The 21996-nt window shown below is 41.5% G+C and overlaps 1 protein-coding gene across 1 annotated transcript in view; it reads left to right on the top strand.

The window, feature by feature from the left end:
- LMBRD1 (LMBR1 domain containing 1) overlaps positions 1–21996 on the top strand; it is a 236733-nt gene that overhangs the window by 117004 nt on the left and 97733 nt on the right. Inside the window, exons 8-9 of the mRNA XM_073336361.2 lie at positions 18237–18362; positions 20293–20445. Of these exons, the coding sequence (XP_073192462.1) occupies positions 18237–18362; positions 20293–20445 (279 nt within the window). The remainder of the gene's footprint in view (positions 1–18236; positions 18363–20292; positions 20446–21996) is intronic.

Genomic DNA, 21996 nt, shown 5'->3' with positions numbered 1-21996 from the left:
GCTACAGAACTGGACCCAAGGTTTAAGAATCTGAAGTGCTTTCCAAAATCTGAGGGGGCTGAGGTGTGGAGCGTGCTTTCAGAGCAATACAAGCAGTGTGGAAACTACAGAATCCGAACCACCAAAAAAGAAATTCAACCTTCTGATGGCAGCATCTGACTCAGATGATGAAAATAAACATGCATTGGTCCGCACTGCTTTGGATCATTATTGAGCAGAACCCGTCATCAGCATGGACGAATGTAGACAAGCTTGTTTGTCTGAGCGATTGGCTGAACAAGAAGTAGGACTGAGTGGACTTGTAGGCTCTAAAGTTTTACATTGTTTTATTTTTGAATGCAGGTTTTTTTGTACATATTCTACATTTATAAATTCAACTTTCATGACAAAGATTGTACTACTTGTATTTCTTTTGTTTTTTACAATTCAAATATTTGTAATAAAAATAAATCTAAAGTGAGCACTGTATACTTCATATTCTGTGTGGTAATTGAAATCAGTATATTGGAAAATGTAGAAAATATCCAAAAATATTTAAATGCCATTCTATTGTTTAACAGCATGATTAATCATGATTGGTTTTTTTAATCGCATGTTTAATCTCGATTAAATTTTTTAATCGTTCGCCAGCCCTAATTATTTTTATTTAATGAAACCACCATAAATGTTTTGGATACATACACTTCTGTTATCAAAAGATGTTTCACATTTAGCGCTAAATGATTTAGTAATGGAACAGAGGGATTAACTGTAGTCAGTATATTTAATATTAAATGAGGTCATCCTGGGAAAGTTTTCAGATATGCCTAAGTGAAAGTGACTGGAGCTAAGTTCCTACTCACCTGAGTCTCTTGAAAATAAGACAAGTCTCCCAAGTTACTTTGGCTTTTCTTTGGATTTTTAAAACTAGTAGTTTTGCTATTTCAGGAACATTTTCCTTTATTCCTGGAGTTGTACTTATGCCTTTTGCTAACAGATGCATAAAATGAGCACTGCACCCACATGTTAGAAGTTTCAGATTCCCTTCATTATTTCTTCTATATTTCTTCTCATGTTTGCTACATTTGTAGCATTTTCTGTGACAAAGCTACGCACTCAACACTTGAATTTTTGTTCAGGTTTTTATTGCCTGTGTTGCATCTACTTTTAAATATTCTGCTGTATTGGCATTTCCTGATGTATCAAGCACATATTACTGGATCATTGTGTATGTTGTTCCACCCATGAAGACACAGGAAATTAGTTAACCTGACAATGTTTTTTGCACAGTTGTTAATTTCTTTGTATCCAGCAGTGTGTGCTCTGCCAAATATAGTAGAGCCTGGTTGTAACGATAGAACCATGTCATTGAAATATTTCATCTGAACAAAACGAAAGGAAGAATTTGTTGTATAAATGAACTGTGTGGTCTCTTTATCCATGGAGTCTTGCTGAAATTTGCTGGTCCTGATTGCAAATTTAGCCATGCTTTTACTGGATGATGAAAAATCATGTATAATAAAATATAGACACACACAGAGGTAACTTCCTGTCCGATGCATGTTTAGTTGCAGCACTGCTAGTGGTACCAGCAGATGACTCTGAAGTTGTAGGCATTGCAGATGGTGGACATTCATAACCCCTTCTGTCTAACCTGGGCCCTGAAACAAAACATTTTTGTTCTTGTTTTTTAAAAAGTCACTCACACTTTGAGTATTATTCAGTGCCCTGCTATTTTTTAAGAGATTGTAAATGAAATATTCCTCCTCCTGCAGCTGTTTGTACCACTGTTTAAATGAGAACAGAGTATTCGGAGTCAGGTAGAGAGAAGCTATAAAATAAGAGTTTGAGACCACCCAGGTAGTCTCAGTGGATGATCCTGTTGAGGTACATGGTACCTCTTGGACTCTGAGGCCCAGTCCCAAAATCTGATGACTGTCAGGTTTTTTTTGGAATCCAGTAGCATGGCCCCTGTTGCATGCAAATTAGATCGGTGGAATGAGACTGTCTATTAAATGGGTTTGTCTGTATGGCTCTTGACTCATTCCCTGCAGAAGTAAAACGTGTAGTGAATTAGGCAGGGAGTCTCAAGGAAGAGAAGGTTTTAGAGTTAAGGCATGGGATTGGGACCTAGGAGGACTGGATTCTATGCATGGCTCTGCCATATAATTCTTATTTGATTTTGACTAAGCTGAGTGTGTGTGTGTGCGCACTCCCTCCTCATTTTCTGGGTGCTTACCTTGAAACCTAAGACCTTACTGGGAAAGTGCTGAGCTTTCATAAATAGGAGCTCTTGATGCTCACACTTCTGAAAAATTCTGGTCCTCACTGTCCCAAGTGCCAAAATCAAAATGAAAATAAAGGGTTATATTGAAAAGTGTTAGGCATGATTTCTTTCTGCCTTTAGATGAAAGTGTGGAAGTGCTGGGAGCTGCACTATGCTATAACAGGCCATTGGGTTAAACAAAAGTAGTGTTGCAGCATTTCCCTACTCCTTCCGTCTGGCTCTTTAAATGTTTGGCATCATTCTAGGGGCTAAATAAATATTTCGAAGTAATGAGATGACAAGAGTTTTCCAACTATTGAATAGAAATATGAAGTAGAGGGGAGAGGACTTAAAAGCTTCCTTTAGTGTTAAAACTATTTCTGCTTAAATATTTTCTTCCTTTTAATATTTATAAAGTTGATTTACTTAATACACACTTACGCTAGAAATTGTACTAAATTTAAAGGAATTATTGATTTTTAAAATGTATGTCTGCTTCAGAAGAATTTTTTTTATAAGTGTATAAACTCTAATTGTAGAATTCTACATGTTTTACATGTGGGCTGCATACTGGCCCTCCCTGTTTTAGATCAAAAGTGTTGATGCCTGTGACAAGAAAAACAGTCAAACTTAACAGATGTAATGCTATTTTCATATGTTTGAAACATATTTTTAATTTTCTCAAAGGCACTTATTAGTCTCTTGTTTCTTGAAAATGTTTTGTGTATCAAACTTTGTTCTCTGTATATATTTAAGATTAGTTCTGATGACTATTCCCTACTGCACTTCTCCATTTCCAATTTCCATTTGTGCTTGGCCGTCTTGTGTGCAATTTCACTAGAGGGCAGTGCTATGCAAGAAGTGCAATCTAAGTGCTATATCTTGCCAACAAATATTTTGCACAAGAATAAATATATATTGCATTTTTAAAAACCTAAAAGTTAGGGAAAACTTGTATTTAAAAGCTGCATCCAATTTGATCTATAGAACCTGAACATTCACACAGATTTTATTCCCATATAGAAATTGCATTTGAAATTAAAGCTTTTGATTAAAAATTGGCATTTTAAACTCCCTTATAACAACAATACAGTTGAAGGGCAGTGGGGGAAACTTCAGTTGTCATCAGATTGAGATAATCCGAGATAACTATAAATTCTATCCTACTGTACTTTAATACTGGAAATGGAGCCAGAAGAAAAATTTTACTGTTTAAATATAGCACTTTAACTGATAAAACATTGTCAAATGGTAGCTGCCAGCAAGAAGCTTAGAAATGCCAAATTTAATTAATTTTAAATGCATTTAACTATAAACGGTTAGTGTTTCTGATAAAATACATAGCAGGCTTGCTGCAATAGTTGTTAAATTACTTTTAATCCATTTAACTACAGACATTTGTTCTCCAAAGACACTTGTGCTATAATTGATTCACACTCCTTTTTGTCTATGCTCCCTCCATTTCCTAGCATTGCAAGCTCTTGAGTTCTAAGATGTTATACTGCCTCACCAGTGGTTGATGTGCACACTGGCATTTGGAGTCCAAAACTGCAACTTATACCAAATATAATTTTCACTGTTTATCTTGTCCTCCTTTCTACCCCCTTCATTTGTTTTTCTCAATCTGTCATTCCTCTCATATCTTAATAACTGCCCTTAAGACAGTCTTGTCTTATTGTATATGTGTGTATGACTCTGTGTGCTAGACGCTTAGCATGATGGCATTGTGACCCAAACCTATTAAGTTTCCAGCTTTCTCCAGGCTTGGAGGTTTGCAGACTTACCTGTGATGTAATCCCCTCTGGTGGCCTTATTATCAAACCTCTTGGGGAAGGTAGTCAAACACATGCTGCATGTGGTAAGGTTCCTCAACAGGTGCACACAGCCACTGCTCCCTCTCCCTCCTCTCTGCTGAAGTTCCCTAGGCCACTGTTTCTCAAATACCGGCACCGGGGCTTTTCTTGTGGCTACAGCGTCCTTGGTGGAGATGAGGTTGGGGCCTCCCTCTGGAGACACAAATGCTGGAGGAGCAGGCAACCAGTGAGTTCCCTGTTTTCCTGGCGGTGGTGGGGTCAGGCTTCAGCCCTGGGGAGACTGGCAGTCTCCAACTGTGGGGCTTCGGGCTGCAGCGGCAGGCTCCGGGGTCCAGACCCAGGCTCTGGCTGTGGGCCCCAGACTCCAATTATGGGCCTTCAGGCTCCGTCCCTGGGGCACTGGCCGCACAGCACCAGGTTCCAGCCCTGGTCTCACCCCACACCTGCCTGGATACTGCAGTTAATTAAGTATTTTAGGAAAAATTGTCAGAGCAGCCACAAGCAGGTGTTGGTGGCTGCACTCTGAAGCCACCAAAAAATTCGTTGCGAGAACCCCCTGCCCTAGGCCTTAGGCAGATGTAGGAGAACATCTGGATCTGTTGATTGTTTTGCATCATAGAGTGGGGAGTGAGGAGCAGGGTAATTTGACATAGCTGAGAGGCAGGGGGCCAGGTAGGGAGTAGGACCAGCACATATCATGCACATAGGTATTTTGGGGATGGGGCAAGATTAATGTTGGGCTTAATGAGAGAATAAATGTGGGAAGAGATCGGGAGGGGGGAGTCTCTAGAGGGTATAGAATTTATTGGGTGTGGTGTTAGCTGGAGCAGAATTATATGGGAAAACTGAGCATGTACAATTGTGAAGGAATAGAATTAACTGTGCGGTGGGGGGAATGTAGAATTACAGGTTTGGTTACATAATTAGTGGTTTGTGTTGGGAATTGATTGGGGAGGGTGTTGAAGGAAGAATGAAATAGTAGTAGAAGTAAAGAAATCACTATCTAAAATTCATTCTCTTCTCCCTGGGATGTTTTTTCTTCAGAACAATTGAAAACAGATAAAGGGGTACAGAAGAGACATCCCACAGCCTCACCCAAGGGGAGAGAAATCAGCAACAATTATTCCATTAACACAAATCAGAGTTCTAGTACTTGGTGATGGTACACAGTCTTCCAGCTGCTCTCCCCTAGTGTGGTAAAAGGAATCCCAGTCATATCTAGAGTAGTGGAAGTGGGGCTGGTATGTACTCCCCAAAACACAGGGCGGTCAGATGAGCTGGGAAGCTCATAGTCACCAATAACTCTACTTCATCCATTATTGTTCTATGTACATTTGAATCTGTTGGGTTTGGGTTAGCTGATGTTGGCTTTTTTTGCTGATCTGAGGCCTCTAGACATCATTGCTATAAAATGTGAGAAGCATTCAGAAATTTTATGCTTTGCTTGGCTTTTTGCAGATACTCACTTTTCAGCTCCATTTTTCTTATGTACCTTTATCTGGTCCTCTCCCTTTTTCTGTGTCTAAGGACCAGCCTTCTGGTTTTAAGAAGTGCATTGAGTGTGAATACAAAATTTCCCTGCTGGATGGTCACAATTACTCTCTGTTTTGCTTCGGGGCAGACTATGGAACATCTGAATGCGACATCTGTTTTAGGATGACACCTTTAATTTGCAATTACTGGATGAGCTCTTTGGACTTTATTTCAGCATATACTGAGATGTCAGATTCAGATTTCACAATCTGTTTCAGGGTAGAGTACCCAAACTTTCCTAATTCTAACTTTATACATAGCTGTAGTGCAGTCCTCTATGCTAGTGTATATGATGCTGAGTGATATTTAATTTCTTGATTGCACATACTCCTATCCTCTTGTGCTCCAATTCGTGGTTTCAGGGGATGAAATGCATTTCTCTCCTTCACAAAGCCATATTACTTGAGCTTTCTGTGGGGTGGTTAGTTGGAATTTTGGTTGAGGGGGTGGAATTCACTCACCAGCCTGCAGGGAGTCCACATGCTGGAGTGCAGCCCCTCTGCATTTGCTCTGCAGCCCTTAAATTGGACTAATGGTGGTGGCTACTCCACTCTCTTTGCACAGACCATTGGGGATACTGTAATCCCAGATATCATGTCCCTTCCCTAACTTCCCCACTATGCATCAATCTGTTCAGGGACCAGTATGGCACATCCTTCCAAACCATATAGGTGTGCGCCCCTGCCCCCCCCCCCCCCCCGGGGCGGGGGAGAGGGGAAGCAAGTAAGTAGTAGATTTTAGGAGAAAAATAAAATGTTGACTTGAAATTCTTTTCAGGAGGTTATAATTGATAGCTCTTCTTAGAGTGCTTGCTCATGTCCATTCATGTTAAGGGGGTGTGTGCTTGCCACATGAACTGATGCCAGAAGTTTTTCTTTCAGCGGTATCCATAGGGGGACCGGCTCTGGCGCCTTCTGGAGTGGTGCGCGTATGCCGCAGTATAAGCAGAGCCACTGGCTTCCCCCACTCTCAGTTCCATCTTACTTCTAAGGACTGTGCTGGAATATTACTTGCTTCAGCAAACCTCCTTGTCCAGAACTGTTCGTTGTGAACTTTTCTCCTGTAAATAGTTATTAAAGTTGTTAGATAGCTAGTTGTTAGTCCCAGTCAGGACTTAGCCTAGAGATGGGGCGTGCCCAGGTCCCCAGTCTTCAAACCCTGCGACTTCCCCGGGCTTCAAACCCAATGCCGGTGAGCAAGCCTCACAGTAGATGTTTGGGCGGAAGTCCACATCAGTAACACGTGCCAAATCTGTAAAAGTTTCAAGCCTCAGATGAAAAAAGAATGGGACATTAGTCTCCGAGCACTACTTATCAAGTCTGCACTGACACCGGAAATGCCCAAGTCGGAATCCGCTCCTAGCACTGTGGCCTCGGTGTGGAAGGCGGCAGTCCCGGGAGCCCCGTACCAATAATCAGAGTGCTGGTTCAGATTGCCACGGCAGCAACGATGCTCCCTTGCTTGGCGATGTTCTCGCTCCTGCTCCCATTTGTGAGAACCGATGCTGGTCAGAGAGCGTTAGGCATCAATCACTGTATCACCATCACCGAACGCTGAAATTGGTCATTGGGATCTCGACACGGAGGGTTGCTGCCCTAGTGCAGGTCCCAGTCAGAGCTCTGGAGCAGGCACCGAAGGGACCGAGGTTATTCATCGGACTTGGCACAGTTTTCATCTCCCGTACACAGCCCTTCCGCATCGTGCTCAGACGCAGACCAGGAGTCCCTACCAGTGGGACAGGATCGGAAGTACCAGCGCCCTCCATGGCACTGCCACTGGTACCATGGCCCTAGGGCCAGTAACCCAACTCCAGCATCCCTGGAATACCTGGGGGTTTCCCCAGCCATCACAGGTACATGAGCCAGCTCAGGGACCTCGAGCAAGTGGTCTGCATGGCATCCCGCCCACATTTGGACACAGATGCAACCACGCAAAAGACCCCCTCTGGTCAGCCCGACCTTAACAGAGGGTCCTGTGGAAAAGGTCTCGGGTGAAAGAACCACCTGCATCTGCTTCCTCCTTCTCATCACTAGATGAGGCCATTACTGGGGCCCCACTCGTGGTCCCATAAGACTACACTAAGGCCCACCAGGAACTTTTAAAGAGGGTTGCCTCAAATTTGGGGCTGGAGGAGCCCTTGGACTCCCTTTTTGATGTACTCGTCTCAGCGACCCCAGCTAGGGTAGCATTGCTGGTGCATGAAGGGGTAGCCAAAATCACTGTGACAAGCCCCTTCCTCCCTACCCCCCATTTCTAAGCAGGCAGAGCACAAATATTATTTGCCTGTGAAAGAGTGTGAATACTTATATGCAGACCCTGCCCCAAGCTCTTTGATGGTGTCGGCCATTGTCATAAATATAAAGGGAAGGGTAAACCCCTTTGAAATCCCTCCTGGCCAGGGGAAAGCTCCTCTCACCTGTAAAGGGTTAAGAAGCTAAAGGTAACCTCACTGGCACCTGACCAAAATGACCAATGAGGAGACCAGATACTTTCAAAAGCTGGGAGGAGGGAGAGAAACAAAGGGTCTCTGTCTGTCTATATGCTGTCTTTGCCAGGGATAGACCAGGAATGGAGCCTTAGAACTTTTAGTAAGTAATCTAGCTAGGTATGTGTTAGATTATGATTTCTTTAAATGGCTGAGAAAAGAATTGTGCTGAATAGAATAACTATTTCTGTCTGTGTATCTTTTTTGTAACTTAAGGTTTTGCGTAGAGGGGTTCTCTATGTTTTGAATCTAATTACCCTGTAAGATATCTACCATCCTGATTTTACAGAGGTGATTTCTTTACTTCTATTTACTTCTGTTTCTATTAAAAATCTTCTTGTAAGAAAACTGAATGTTTTTTCATTGTTTTTAAGATCCAAGGGTCTGGGTCTGTAGTCACCTAGGCAAATTGGTGAGGCTTTTTACCAAACCTTGTCCAGGAACTGGGGTGCAAGGTTTTGGGAAGTGTTTTGGGGGGAAAGACGTTTCCAAACAGCTCTTCCCCAGTAACCAGTATTTGTTTGGTGGTGGTAGCGGCCAATCCAAGGACAAAGGGTGGAATATTTTGTACCTTGGGGAAGTTTTGACCTAAGCTGGTAAAGATAAACTTAGGAGGTTTTTCATGCAGGTCCCCACATCTGTACCCTAGCATTCAGAGTGGGGAAGGAACCTTGACAGCCATCAATGAGTGGGAAAGACTGGAGCAACTCCCAAAAATAAAGACTCAAAGAGGCTCAATTTATTTGGGAGGAAAATTTATTCATCTTTGAGCTACAGCTGCGAGTGGCCAATCTTCAGGCCCTGCTTGGCCAATATGATTTCAACATCTGGCAGTCTCTGGCTAAGTTTTCAGACTTGTTGCCTGAGGATTCCCAAGAGAGAATTCCAGGCGATGCTTGATGAAGGCAAAGCGGTAGCTAGAGTGGCCCTACAGGCAGCCGCAGATGCTGCGGATTCCATGGCTTGGACCGTGGCCTCGGCCATTTCCATGCAGAGAGTGGGCTGGTTGCAGTACTCTGGTCTCTTCATGGAGGTCCAGCAGTCCAGCCAGGACCTCACATTCAATGGACAAGCCCTGCTCATGGAGCAAACAGATACCAAACTGCATAGTTTGAGGGACTCCTGGGTTACCTTGCAGATTCTCGGCCACTATACTTGGGCCCATCTAGGAAGCACTTTAAGACACAACAGCCACAGAGGTTTGGCAGTCAGCCCAGGTCAGAGCCCTTCTATGAAAATGTCAAGGGCTACAAGTGCCATCAGAGCCAGCAGCCCTTGACCTCAGCACAGTCCAGTTCTACCCGCACCCAGCAGGGTTCAAAGTGGGTGTTTTGAGGGTGCACCAGAGGGCCACCTTCCAGCCTGTGTCCTGGATCATGCTTCCCACAGTTTCTCCAACCACCTGCCACCTTTCCTCCCTGCCTGGGCCTCTAACTACAGACCCATGGGTCCTCAGTACTGTGTCTCAGGATTATGTCCTCCAGTTTACTTCTATCCCTCCTTCCCTGTCCCTCTTCAGGGACCCTTCTCATGAAAACCTGCTTTGACAGGAGGTGCAGGGCCTTCTGTAGGTGGGAGCTTTGGAGGAAGTCCCTCTACACCGTAGGGCACTGGGTTTTTCTCCTTTTACTTTCTGCCCCCAAAGGGGGGCTAAGACCAATACTGGACTGGCAAGACCTCAACAGATATCTCAAGAAGTTGAAGTTCCGCATAGGCTCCCTAGCCTCCATCATCCCCCTCCCTGGATCCAGGAGACGGTTATGCTGTCAGCAATTTGAAGGACACATATTTCCACATAGTGATATTATGCAGACGTTTTCTCCATTTCACCATAGGCTCCGCTCACTACCAGTTTGTGGTGCTCCTGTTTGGGCTGGCAGCTGCACTGAGGGTGTTTACTAAGTGCATGTCGGTGGTGGCGGCTTACCTGAGACGTCAAGATATTCAGATTTATCTGTATCTCAACGACAGGCTGGTCAAGGGCCAAGATCCAGTCTGATGTCACAGTACTGCAAGCCCTGTGCCACGCTGTGGGCCCGTTGATAAGCGAGAAAAAATCAACATTAGTTCTGGTGCAGAGGATAGAATTAATCGGAGCCGTACTTGACTCCACCTGTACCAGAGCTTTGCTGCCACAGGACAGGTTCCGGAAGATGGTGGATTTTATCACCGGACTCTCCGCGTTCCCTCTCACCATGGCCCAGGTCTGCCTTCGGCTACTTGGCCACATGACAGCATGCACTTCAGTCGTTTGCCATGCAAGGCTCAGGTTGTGGCCCCTCCAGCAGTGGCTAACGACAGTCTATTCCCCGTCCAGAGATCACCTGAACAAGGTCATCATGATTCCACGAAGGGTACTTGCCTCTCTGCGGTGGTGGACCAACCCAAGCACAGTCTTAGAGTACTGTTTGACAATCCACACGCTCGGTCTCCCTGATTTCAGATGCCTATGACCTTGGCTGGGGGGCACACCTAAGCAAGATGCAGACTTGGTCTCCGGAGGAGCTGGCATTGCACATAAACGTGTATACTTGTTCACTTCTGAAACTTACGTCTTTGGCTTTACTGTCCATCTCAGTGGTTCACCGAGGAACACTTATTCATACAATCTACAGGAGAGCCTCTACGTATGAGTTGTGGGAATTCAGGTGAAACAAAATGTTATCTCAAAATGTGAGCTTCAAAGTAAGAGGGAGGGATTTATTTATGATATCCGTGTGGGTTGGGGGAAGGAAGCTGGTATGGGACAATGCAATACAGAAATGTTGAGTTGAAAACCAGCCTAGAAAAGACAGTTGTGGTTTACAGAGGGCAGAGTATTTTTCTGTCCCTTGGATCTGGCACACTGAATTAGCACCTCAATGGCAAAGAAAAGGACAATACTGGCAAAAGGGACAAAATCTAGATGTGATCGCTGCTTTGGAGTGAGGAGCCGTGTGACGTTGCACTCTATATGAGTTTATAAAAATATGCTAATGAGTGTGAATATAATGTAACTGGAATGTGCTTCATGCAAAAAGTCTCTTGTAAGGTATCATTACAAAGCTTATAATCTATTGAGTGTGGTCATCTTATTTGTATACATGTATCCCTCTTGTATCTGAAACTAGAAATATGAAGTATAATTCTGAAGTCCTATTGTAGTTATGCAAAGTGTGAGCCATTAATGGTGGTTTGGAATCTTAATGGCTCCCATTAACCAGGACAATTAGTCTCTAAGGTGCCACAAGTACTCCTTTTCTGTTTTACTTGTACAGTCTTCCTGTATACCTGTAAGTGGGTAATGAAGTCTTACAGTGACATGTGATCATGTCACCTGAACTGAACATGTTTAACCTGGTGCTTTTCCATTGAGAAGGAGGAGTGGGAACCCAGAGGGACAAAGGATTCGTGCCTTATGCAAAAGATATATAAGTGGGTGGAACAGCACAAAGGGAGGCAGCCATCATGAGAAATCCCCTAGCTACCACCTGAGCTGGAACAAGGGCTGTACCGGTGGAAAGGATTGTGCCCAGACTAGGAAGGCATCCAGTCTGTGAAAGAAACTTATTGAAACATCTCTGAGGGTGAGGTTTTACCTGTATTCAGTTTTATTAATGTACTAGACTTAGACTTGGGTTTTTTATTTTATTTTGCTTGGTAATTCACTTTCTTCTGTCTGTCACTACTTGGAACCACTTAAATCCTACTTTCTGTATTTAATAAAATCACTTTTTACTTATTAATTGACCCAAAGTATGTATTAATACTTGGGGGGTGGGGGCAAACAGCTGTGTATACCTCTATTAGTGTTAGAGGGCGAACAATTTATGAGTTTACCCTGTGTAAAACGGATTTACTTGCGGTTAGGGGAGGTGGTTCACACCTGGGTCTGGGTTTGCAGCAGGCTAGTGGGTCTGGCTCAAACCAGGCAGGGCACTGAAGTCATAAGCTGCCAGGCCAGGAAAGCAGGAGCAGAAGTAGTCTTGGCACATCAGGTGGCAGCCCCCAAGGGGCTTTCTGTGATCCAACCCGTCACAAGGCAGACAATTATACAATTTGTTAATATCAGTAAGCTTTGATTCTTGTCTGCTTAACAATATTTTTAGCACTATTGTCCAGAAGCATGTCTGTCTGGTTTTTTGTACTGTATTGTATGTGATGCTTTATACTTTTAATGGCAACTCATTAAAAACCTAAACTTTTATTGTCACCTGTCACACATTGATATGAGACCTCCGTTATTTCCTGTTTTCTCTGAGGGCATTGTCTGATGGTTGTAGATAAACGTTTTGTTCTCAGTGGTAGCCACTAAAAAGAAACCTCCTTACCCTGGAAAGATTACGAGCTAAGTCAGGATAAGAAAAAGAAAGGAACAAAAGGATTTGTGGGTAAGGGAGGTCATGTGTTACGGTAAGGTATATGGCTGATGAAGTTAGCGATGCATGTATATTGAATGTTTTACAGATCTTTGGGGAGAGAGACATTCTTAGCTGGGGGAACACTAATATTTATATTTTTTATTGTATTATCTCAATTTTATCTAATGCACCTTATATTTTAATTGACACTGAATTTGATTATGGCAAGAGTTTATATTGGGGGGAAATCAATGGTCGTTAATAAAGAACCCTGAACTGTGACATTATAGTTGGAAATAGAGGTAACAAAATGAACTTTCAGACAAGGTATGTGAACTGCAGGGCCTATCACCAACTAGGGACTGCAGAGATTCTCAGAGTGTAAAGACCTTTAGGGTGGTAAGCATTGTTACAGCATGGCTCACCATAGATGTTATTGAGGCAGATGTATATTGGAATCATTCACCTATTTTTGAAGATTACTATAAGTATCTTGTATAATTTAGTTGTCATTCAGAGGCATGAGAATTCAGTAATAGTCTGTGTATACCATATGATGCAGAATAACATTTATGATGATTTTAATAACTTCACTTGTGGTGTCTGTGCAGTGGACCTACAAGCTTATTACAGGTCACCAAAGAAGGGGAGTGGCATTGGCGTAGGGAAAAATGTCATTTATGGCTGGTTTAGGTGTATTTCTTCACACTTGGTGGTGATAATAGTAGTTGCAATATACCCATCATTTACCATTGGTTACCATACAGTGGTGTACAAGATACATTTATTTCCTTTTCCACAATAGAGGGATACCGCAGTATCTGAGATGCCATTATGTCTTACCTATTGCTAAATGTTGGCCATTTCACCAATGTACATCACACTTTTGGAACAATTGTAGGGAATTTCTAAAGATTCTTATTCCTTATTAAATGTCCTTTTACTTTATAGCAAGCTTACTTTCCTTTTAAATACTACCAGGGTATATTTCTGCTTTCAGACTCTTTTATTCACCATTTGCTTGAGGCATTTTGCAAAGCACTCCCATGTTCTAAACTTTATAGCAGTGTCAGAAATGTTCAAGAGTGAGAATTAAACTGGAAAAATGTTTAGCAAAATAAAACTTACTTCTCACTGATGGAAAGCTGTTACAAAGTATCTGAATATTTTTTAATATCTATAAACCTAAAGTAAAGTTTAGTCTTGTCCAAAAACATTAGACTCTGATCTATAAAAAAGAACATATAGGTTTAACATCTGGGTGACTCAGGATCTTCTATTTATTTGCAGAAATATAGCATGGATACTAACTCATTCTCATATACTGCAGGATTTTTTGCACTGTTCTGGAATTGTAGACGTGTCTTGCAGTGCTCCTTTAATAGGTATGGTTAAAGTAGTCACAGGAAAAACTTTTTCACTAGGAGGGTGGTGAAACACTAGAATGCGCTACCTAGGGAGGTGGTAGAATCTCCTTCCTTAGAAGTTTTTAAGGTCAGGCTTGACAAAGCCCTGGCTGGGATGGTTTAGTTGGGGATTGGTCCTGCTTTGAGCAGGGGGTTGGACTAGATGACCTCCTGAGGTCCCTTCCAACCCTGATATTCTATGATTCTATGATTCAGAAGAGGGCTGTGGTTACTAGGATAACTGTAAATGTCTCCGTTGGCTTATATGCAGCCATTGACCATTCTGATTTTTTTGCCCTTTTTGTAACTTTCAGATAAAGATGGAATATTCTTGTTTCTCTCTAGTTTCCTAAAGAGTTCCTTAGCATCGTAAAATAGCTTTTAATATTCTAGACCCAATAAAGCAAGTATGGGGTGAATACATATAGATAATATGTGGAGAAACTTAAAAAAAAAACCAAGATTTGATTTGCATTCTCTATCATTCTTATATTGCTTCAAGAAGAAAATTAGAAGTGACTCATGATTTTCAGCTCCAGGAGAAAGAAGGCATTCATCTTCCTTTCTTCTGTCCCAGAAAAAAACCTTTTAGATACTATTTTCTAGATCTAATGGCATCTCCATAGATCTTAGGAGTTAGGGTCTTCAGGTTGTTTATTTTCATTGAAGGACTCCAGAAGGTTTAAACTTTATATTCCACAACCCCTTAACAAAATGGATCAGAACTAGTATTAGAGTCATAAAAGGGGTCCCTTGTCCCTTACGAATAACTAGCCAATTTGAATATGCTTACTGTCTTCTGTGCAGAAAGGAAATTATCCTTAGATCTGCAGGGCAGTCCCTTGGTCATGCCCTTATAGGTTTTTCCATACATTAGTAAGTAGACATGAGCAACTCAGATATTGCTTTTGGATGTCTGTTTCTTAATTCAGTGATTTGAGGAGAGACTGTTTACTACTCCATGTTTTTTAAATGCCGATCCTGGGCAAAACTGTTTCTCTACAGAGCCTGTTAATCTCAGATTGTAGTGGGAGAAAAATAATTGTTCTGTTACTTGTAAATTGCTTTTCTGTGAGAGTCTCTCTTGATCTGAAATGCCATACCCAGCTTCCAGTGGTGAATGTGTCTTCTGTCATGTACGTAGTAGAGAAAGTTTTATAGTTTAATTGCAGTGGTAGATTTAGTTATCCCTAGGAGGGGACACCAAATTCCATGTAATGGAAGGATCTAGCTACATATTGGGGTGGGGGGGGACCTCTCAAAAATGCATCTTACAAGTAAGGTGAAAGCTTTTTTGAGTACAGTGCTAAATTTTATAGCAGACAGAATTTCATGTGATTGAGAGGCCTGTGGAAATGCAGTATTTGTATTGGCTGGGTTTCAGCTAATAAAATTTCCTAGGATGATTGGAGAGCACGAAATTCTTCCTTTGTCTATTTTTTTGGTGTCAGAGACTTCTGTCCCTAAATAATAGCTTCTGTGGTATAAAATTTGAATGTAAAGACTGAAACTGCATATTATATTTTTTTTCCTTTAGAGGTAAAGAAAGTAGTATGGGTGTGCCTCTGCAGTCAGAATGCAGTGATAATGATTTGTTGGCATTTGTAGCAGTATTGGAAATAGTCAAAAGGTACTACTGCAGATGGTTTTGCTTAACAGAATTTATAAGTCCTCCTTGTGGGGGAGGAAGGTGGAGATGTTTATCAGCTGTGATGTAATTCTTTTTAGATTCTGAGCTCATAAAGCCTTCTCTAGTCTCTAGGAATCACTTTTTGTTAGGTGCCGCTGCCTACAGGTTCTATGAATGCAAGCAAACAAAACATTGTGATGCTAGAATTGTCAAAAGATTAGGCTGATTAACATTATTCTAATAAAGACTTAGTGAAATAGATTTGCTATGCTTAAGGAGATTACTGGATTTACTCACTGTGCCTTTAAACAAATAGTTTTATTTAGAATTTTGTCGCAACGTGTCACTCAGTACAGAAGTCATTGCCTGGCTTCCTGAGGCCTATGTGGCATATTAATTCTCAAGGAAATTAGCCTTAATGCTGTCTAAGTGTGCAGTGCTAATAAGTTGCTTTGAGAACAAATTGTTCTAAGTCTTGTTCACCTTTTTATGGAGTTAGGTTCCTTTTGTTCAGATTTTTTGAAGTTAGTGTTGCATCCTCTGCATCCTCTAAATTTGTCTATTTTCACAGCCTACTCAGTGAAAGCTGAGAAGTTTTAAGTTTTGCAGTTCTTACCAAAACCAAACAAACAGTGTTGCATCCCTGCAAGCACAAGAACTGGAAATATTGCTAACCTTCTGGCTCTCTGAGAAGAAGATAAAATGTCCATAATACAAGTTAACCACATAAAGAATAGGTTTTAAAATTGGCTTGCTTGAAAGCCTGCAGGGATCTCTCCTGATTTGCCTGTCTCAGCAATCTTGTCTTCCTGCATCTACTTATGCCAACCTGTGTACGTTTGTATGTTCAAATCTTGCCTCCTAGGTACATCTGCACTTACAGCAGTGTGCAGAGTAGAGACACTGCATACCTGCCTAGAACTGCTATAAATAGTGTAGGCGGTGATGCATGGCTTAGGTGAGTAGTATTATCTGAACCCCCACATTTATAGGGTTGCCAGGTTATGGTTTTTGACCGGACTGCCCAGTGAAAAGGGCCCCTGGTGGTGCCGACTTAGCTGTTAAAAGTCTGATCAGTGGCACAGCGGGGCCCAGAGCTAAGGCAGGCTCCTTGCCTGCTTTAGCTCTGTGCAGCTCCCAGAAGTGGCTGCCAGGTTCTTGCGTCCCTTAGGTGCATGCGCAGCCAGGGAGGCTCCACACACTCCCCACTCCTGAGTGCTGGCTCCACAGCTCCCATTGGCCAGGAACCGTGGCCAATGGGAGCCAAAGGGGTGGTGCCTGCGGGTGGGCATGCTGCATGTGGAGACTCCCTAGCCACCCATGCACCTAGGGACCTCAGGAACCTGGCAGTCACTTCCTGGGAGCCACGGTAAGCACTGCTGGGACCCCACACCTGCTCCTACATCCCAACCCCCCAACCTCTCATTTCTGACCCCACCCCAGAGCCCATATCCCCCTGCACTCCTTCCCTCTGCCCCAGCCCGGAGGGAAGGGGGGATGGAGCGAGGTGGGGGCAGGGCCTCAGAGAAGGGGTGGGGCCTCTGGGAAAGCACGGGGCAGGGGTGTACAGTTTTGTACCATTAGAAAGTTGGCAACCCTACACATTTATACCCTACACAACTCTCTGCCCAAGCAGTGCTTCCCACATCTACACTGCTGTTTTTTAGCAGTATAGTGTCCCACTGTTGGAGACTTTTACTACATGTATCTACACACCTTAGTGAGAAGTGTGGACACAGCCTGCCTTTCGCTATCATATGTAGCTACACATGTAGTGCCCGTACTCTGCATACAGCTGTACGTGTAGACATAGCCCTAATGTGCAAAATGTTCCCTCCTACCGCACTTCATTGTAGTATGTTCCAAAGAACTCTAGAAAACTAGCCACCTTAAGACTAGCTAGTGCACAGGTTCTGAGCCTTGGTTAAAATTCTACCCCAGGAGATTCAGCCACACAACTTCCCTCAAAAATAAGATGATAGCTAAATCATCTGGATTGCATTGAAAATCTCCGCTGAATATCTCTAAAAATTAATAAACTTGGCTTTGATAATTTGATGTAGCTTTCATATGTACAAATGACAGCCATTCTGTCATTCCTTATTGGCTCTTTTAGCCTCAACTACATACTGGTCAATTATCTGATGGAAACAAAATATGCATAAGAATACAACCTTCCCATATGTTAAATGGGAAAATGTCATGTCTGCCACTTCTGTTCTCTGGAAATTAGAAGGCAGTCTGAAATACATAGGGTTTATCTAGTCATAATAAGACTTAAGTGTAAAATCGGATACCATTTATTTTTCAGTCTTTTGAAATAAGCAGCTAACGTCTGCACACTTAACAGATGGCATTTATATTAATTATTTCTTTAAATACTGATTTGATTTTTCGCTCCAAGACATGAGTACCAGTACATCAGATTTCTGGATTCTCTGCCTTTAGTTCAGGTTTTCACTTATACAAATAACAAAAATGGGCAACCACCAACAAGACTATCATTCAGCACTGGTCTAAATGAGTAGCATAACTGTACAGTAGTTCTGAAGCTTTCCCTGAATAGTAGGAGTCCAGAACCCCCTAGATTGGCATCTACATTCTGTTGTTTATATAATACGTAACTTACTGAATTCCGCTGGAAACAATAAATGAGCCGTGAGGAATAGGAGGACATGGATACTCTTTATGGATGTGACATATAGAACAGCTGTGAGATAAAATCTATATACGTTTCTATAGCAAAGATTTTTAATGTATTTTTGTTTTGTTTTTTGTTTTAGGCTTATGGTATGTCTGCTTTGCCTCTAAACTTGATAAAAGGAACTAGAAGTCCTACTTATGAACGTTTAGAGAACACTGAAGATATTGAAGACGTAGAACAACATATACTAAGGATTAAATCAAAGGTTTGGTGTTTACCTACATTTCAAACTTTTCCATTTATAGTGTTCCTGTTGCTCAGCACTTCATTATGGTATAATGTTTGGGTCATTGCTCATTTTCACAATGTCAGAGGGACAGAAGTTAATATTCTCCATTCTTCCAAAGTTAGGTTCTCTCAGTTTCCAGTTTCTCTTCCAGATGATGGATTCCTTACATGTGTTGGGACTTAGGTCAAAAGTACTCAGTACGATAGCAGAAAATGCACTATTAACTTGTGCACTAGTGAATGCCTGTTTTTGTTCACAGGGGGTACCTAACAAAAATGACTTGACAGTGTTCATTGTAGGTGCTGAAAAAATAAATCTGTTGTTGATCTCAGAACTAAATAAATATTATAGAACAATGAAAAGTATAAACTAAATAAATACTTATTGCAAAGGACTCTATTTAGATTGAGAGCTGTCACTTAATTTATAGATTATAGTTTTGTGGTTGCACTCATTAGTCACATTCATCTAATCATGTATCCTGGATGTGGCGATGTAAAACTTTTTTTTTTTTTGTAGGAAAACAGAACTCTCTAATCCTCTCTTCACCACTCTGTTTCTAAAAGAGGCTATATTTGTAAAGTGGCATTTCCTGTGAACCCATATTCCTTGGTATTTAATGATTTTGGCCAGGATTTTGCCTCCAGTTTTTCTTAATTGCAAGTTTTAATTACTCCCTGTTATATTTTACATGAAAGTGTTAAATAGAAAGTGATTTCAGCAATGAGAATACTTCAAACTGAAAATTTGTAGCAGCAGACAGGTATGAGACACTTGGTCTTGTGGCAGATTTGATTTTTATTTTTTTGTAAGGCCAGATTCTTGTGGAGTAGAGTTCACATCTCAGTTGACACTATTGTTGGCAATCTCATAAGAAAGACATATGATTCAATGGGCCTGTAAGTTGAACCACCTTTCTCCCCTATAGGTGGTCCGTCCAGGTCAAAATTGAGGCATGTTGGTGGAACATTTTGGGGTAGCATCTCTTGTATATAAAAGGAGATCTCAATCCCTTAGCTATTAAGAGCACTAAATTTACTGAATCCTTCTAAAGAGACTTCCAGTTTAAACTTCTTAGCAGAAAATTGTAATTAAAATGGTGTAAAAATTATTAGAGATGCAGCAAAACTGAGATATCGCAATGTTTAAGGACTCCTTTATTTAAAAAAAAATCTCTGAATGGGAAATGCACGTTTAATGGTTTTTGTATCAAAAATAGGTTTATAGTGACACATTCAATCCTTAAGAATGTTTGCCTTAAGTAACCTACAATTGTAAGACACGGGTTATCTGATGTTAAAATCAGCTTGCTGATTCATTCATATGTTACCTAATACTTTTTTGTGATTGATTGCTTATAGTATTCATACAACTCATTACTGCACATATGCAACTAAAAAGATTGTATATTTAGCTTGCTTAGCTCCTACACTGTATTAAGTACACTCAGATTTCTTAAAATACTCATGCCCAGCATTTGGAAGGTCAAAGGAGTTAAATGTTCTTGAAAATTTGTCAGATATAGAAATCTCCAAATATGGATTTGACTGTTAAAGGTTGATGAACTCAACTGGTTTATGGAACAATTCTGATCTTTGTGTTTTGGAAATTTTTATGCTGACTGTGTCCTTTAAAGGGTACTGCTCCTGAATGTACTTGAAAAGATGTGAAATGTAGCTGACTTTGTATTGACTAGAAGAAAAAATGGAGAGCTGGAAAGAAAGTATTAAAAATAGAAATGGGCTAAAATGAAATTAGTCTCTTACAAACTGAATTTACATATTGTATGCAATTCTGACTTCGTAGAGCTGCCAGAGCCTGTTATACAGATGTTAAATTTTATTCTTCTTTCATACATTTTTCACAGACTGTTCCATTATTTTCACACCTCCATTTTGATTAACAGTGCAAAGATGGTCGGCCTTTACCAACAAGGGACAGACGGAACCTACAGCAACTTGAAGAGAGGCTAAGGACACTTCGAAGGAGAGAGAGACATCTGGAATTTATTGAGAAAAGCTGCTGGACAAAGTTCTGCGGAGCCATGCGACCTCTAAAAGTAAAAAAGCAAAACGGGTCTTTCATTTTATGCCTGCTTCACTGTAGAATAACTATTTCTGACTTTTTTTGTTCTTTTCCATTTAGCACGTTGGCATAAAACTATTCGATGAAATAGCCTGGTGTCATAAATATAAAGGGAAGGGTAACCACCTTTCTGTATACAGTGCTATAAAATCCCTCCTGACCAGAGGCAACATCCTGTTACCTGTAAAGGGTTAAGAAACTCAGCTAACCTGGCTGGCACGTGACCCAAAGGACCAATAGGGGAACAAGATACTTTCAGATCTTGCTGGGGGGAAAGGCTTTTGTTTGTGCTCTTTGTTTACGTGTTTGTTCTCTCTTGGGACTGAGAGAGGCCAGACAGAAATCCATCTTCTCCCACCCATCCTAATCCAAGTCTCCAATATTGCAACCAGTCAGTATAGGTAAGCGAGGCAAGGCAGATTAGTTTCTCTTTTGTTTTATGTGAATTTTCCCTGTGTTAAGAAGGAGGTTTATTCCTGTTTTCTGTAACTTTAAGGCTTTGCCCAGGGGGTGACCCTCTGTGTTTTGAATCTGAATACCCTGCAAAGTATTTTTTCATCCTGATTTTACAGAGGTGATTCTTTTACCTTTTCTTTAATTAAAATTCTTCTTTTAAGAACCTGATTGCTTTTTCATTGTTCTTAAAATCCAAGGGTTTGGGTCTGTGTTCACCTGTAAAATTGGTGAGGATTATTATCAAGCCTTCTCCAGGAAAGGGGGTGTAGTGCTTGGGGGGGATATTTTGGGGAAAGATGTCTCCAAGTGGTCTCTTTCCCTGTTCTTTGTTTCACACGCCTGGTGGTGGCAGTATACTGTTCAAGGATGTCAAGGTTCCTCCCCCACTCTGAACGCTAGGGTACAGATGTGGGGACCTACATGAAAACCTCCTAAGCTTATCTTTACCAGCTTAGGTCAAAAAGTTCCCCAAGGTACAAAATATTCCACCCTTTGTCCTTGGATTGGCCACTACCAAACAAATACTGGTTACTGGGGAAGAGCTGTTTGGAAACGTCTTTCCCCCCCAAATACTTCCCAAAACCTTGCACCCCACTTCCTGGACAAGGTTTGGTAAAAAGCCTCACCAATTTGCCCAGGTGACTACAGACCCAGACCCCTTGGATCTTAAGAACAATGAACAATCCTCCCAACACTTGCACCCCCGCTTTCCTGGGAAATGTTGGATAAAAAGCCTCATCCATTTGCATAGGTGACCACAGACCCAAACCCTTGGATCTGAGAACAATGAAAAAGCATTCAGTTTTCTTACAAGAAGACTTTTAATAGAAATAGGAGTAAATAGAAGTAAAGAAATCCCCTCTGTAAAATCAGGATAGTAGATACCTTACAGGGTAATTAGATTCAAAACATAGAGAATCCCTCTAGGCAAAACCTTAAGTTACAAAAAAGATACATAGACAGAAATAGTTATTCTATTCAGCACAGTTCTTTTCTCAGCCATTTAAAGAAATCATAATCTAACACATACCTAGCTAGATTACTTACTAAAAGTTCTAAGACTCCATTC

Source organism: Lepidochelys kempii, chromosome 3, assembly GCF_965140285.1.
Source record: "Lepidochelys kempii isolate rLepKem1 chromosome 3, rLepKem1.hap1, whole genome shotgun sequence".
In the NCBI taxonomy this organism is placed as follows: Eukaryota; Metazoa; Chordata; order Testudines; family Cheloniidae; genus Lepidochelys; species Lepidochelys kempii.
This window is presented reverse-complemented; position numbering and strand designations above follow the sequence as displayed.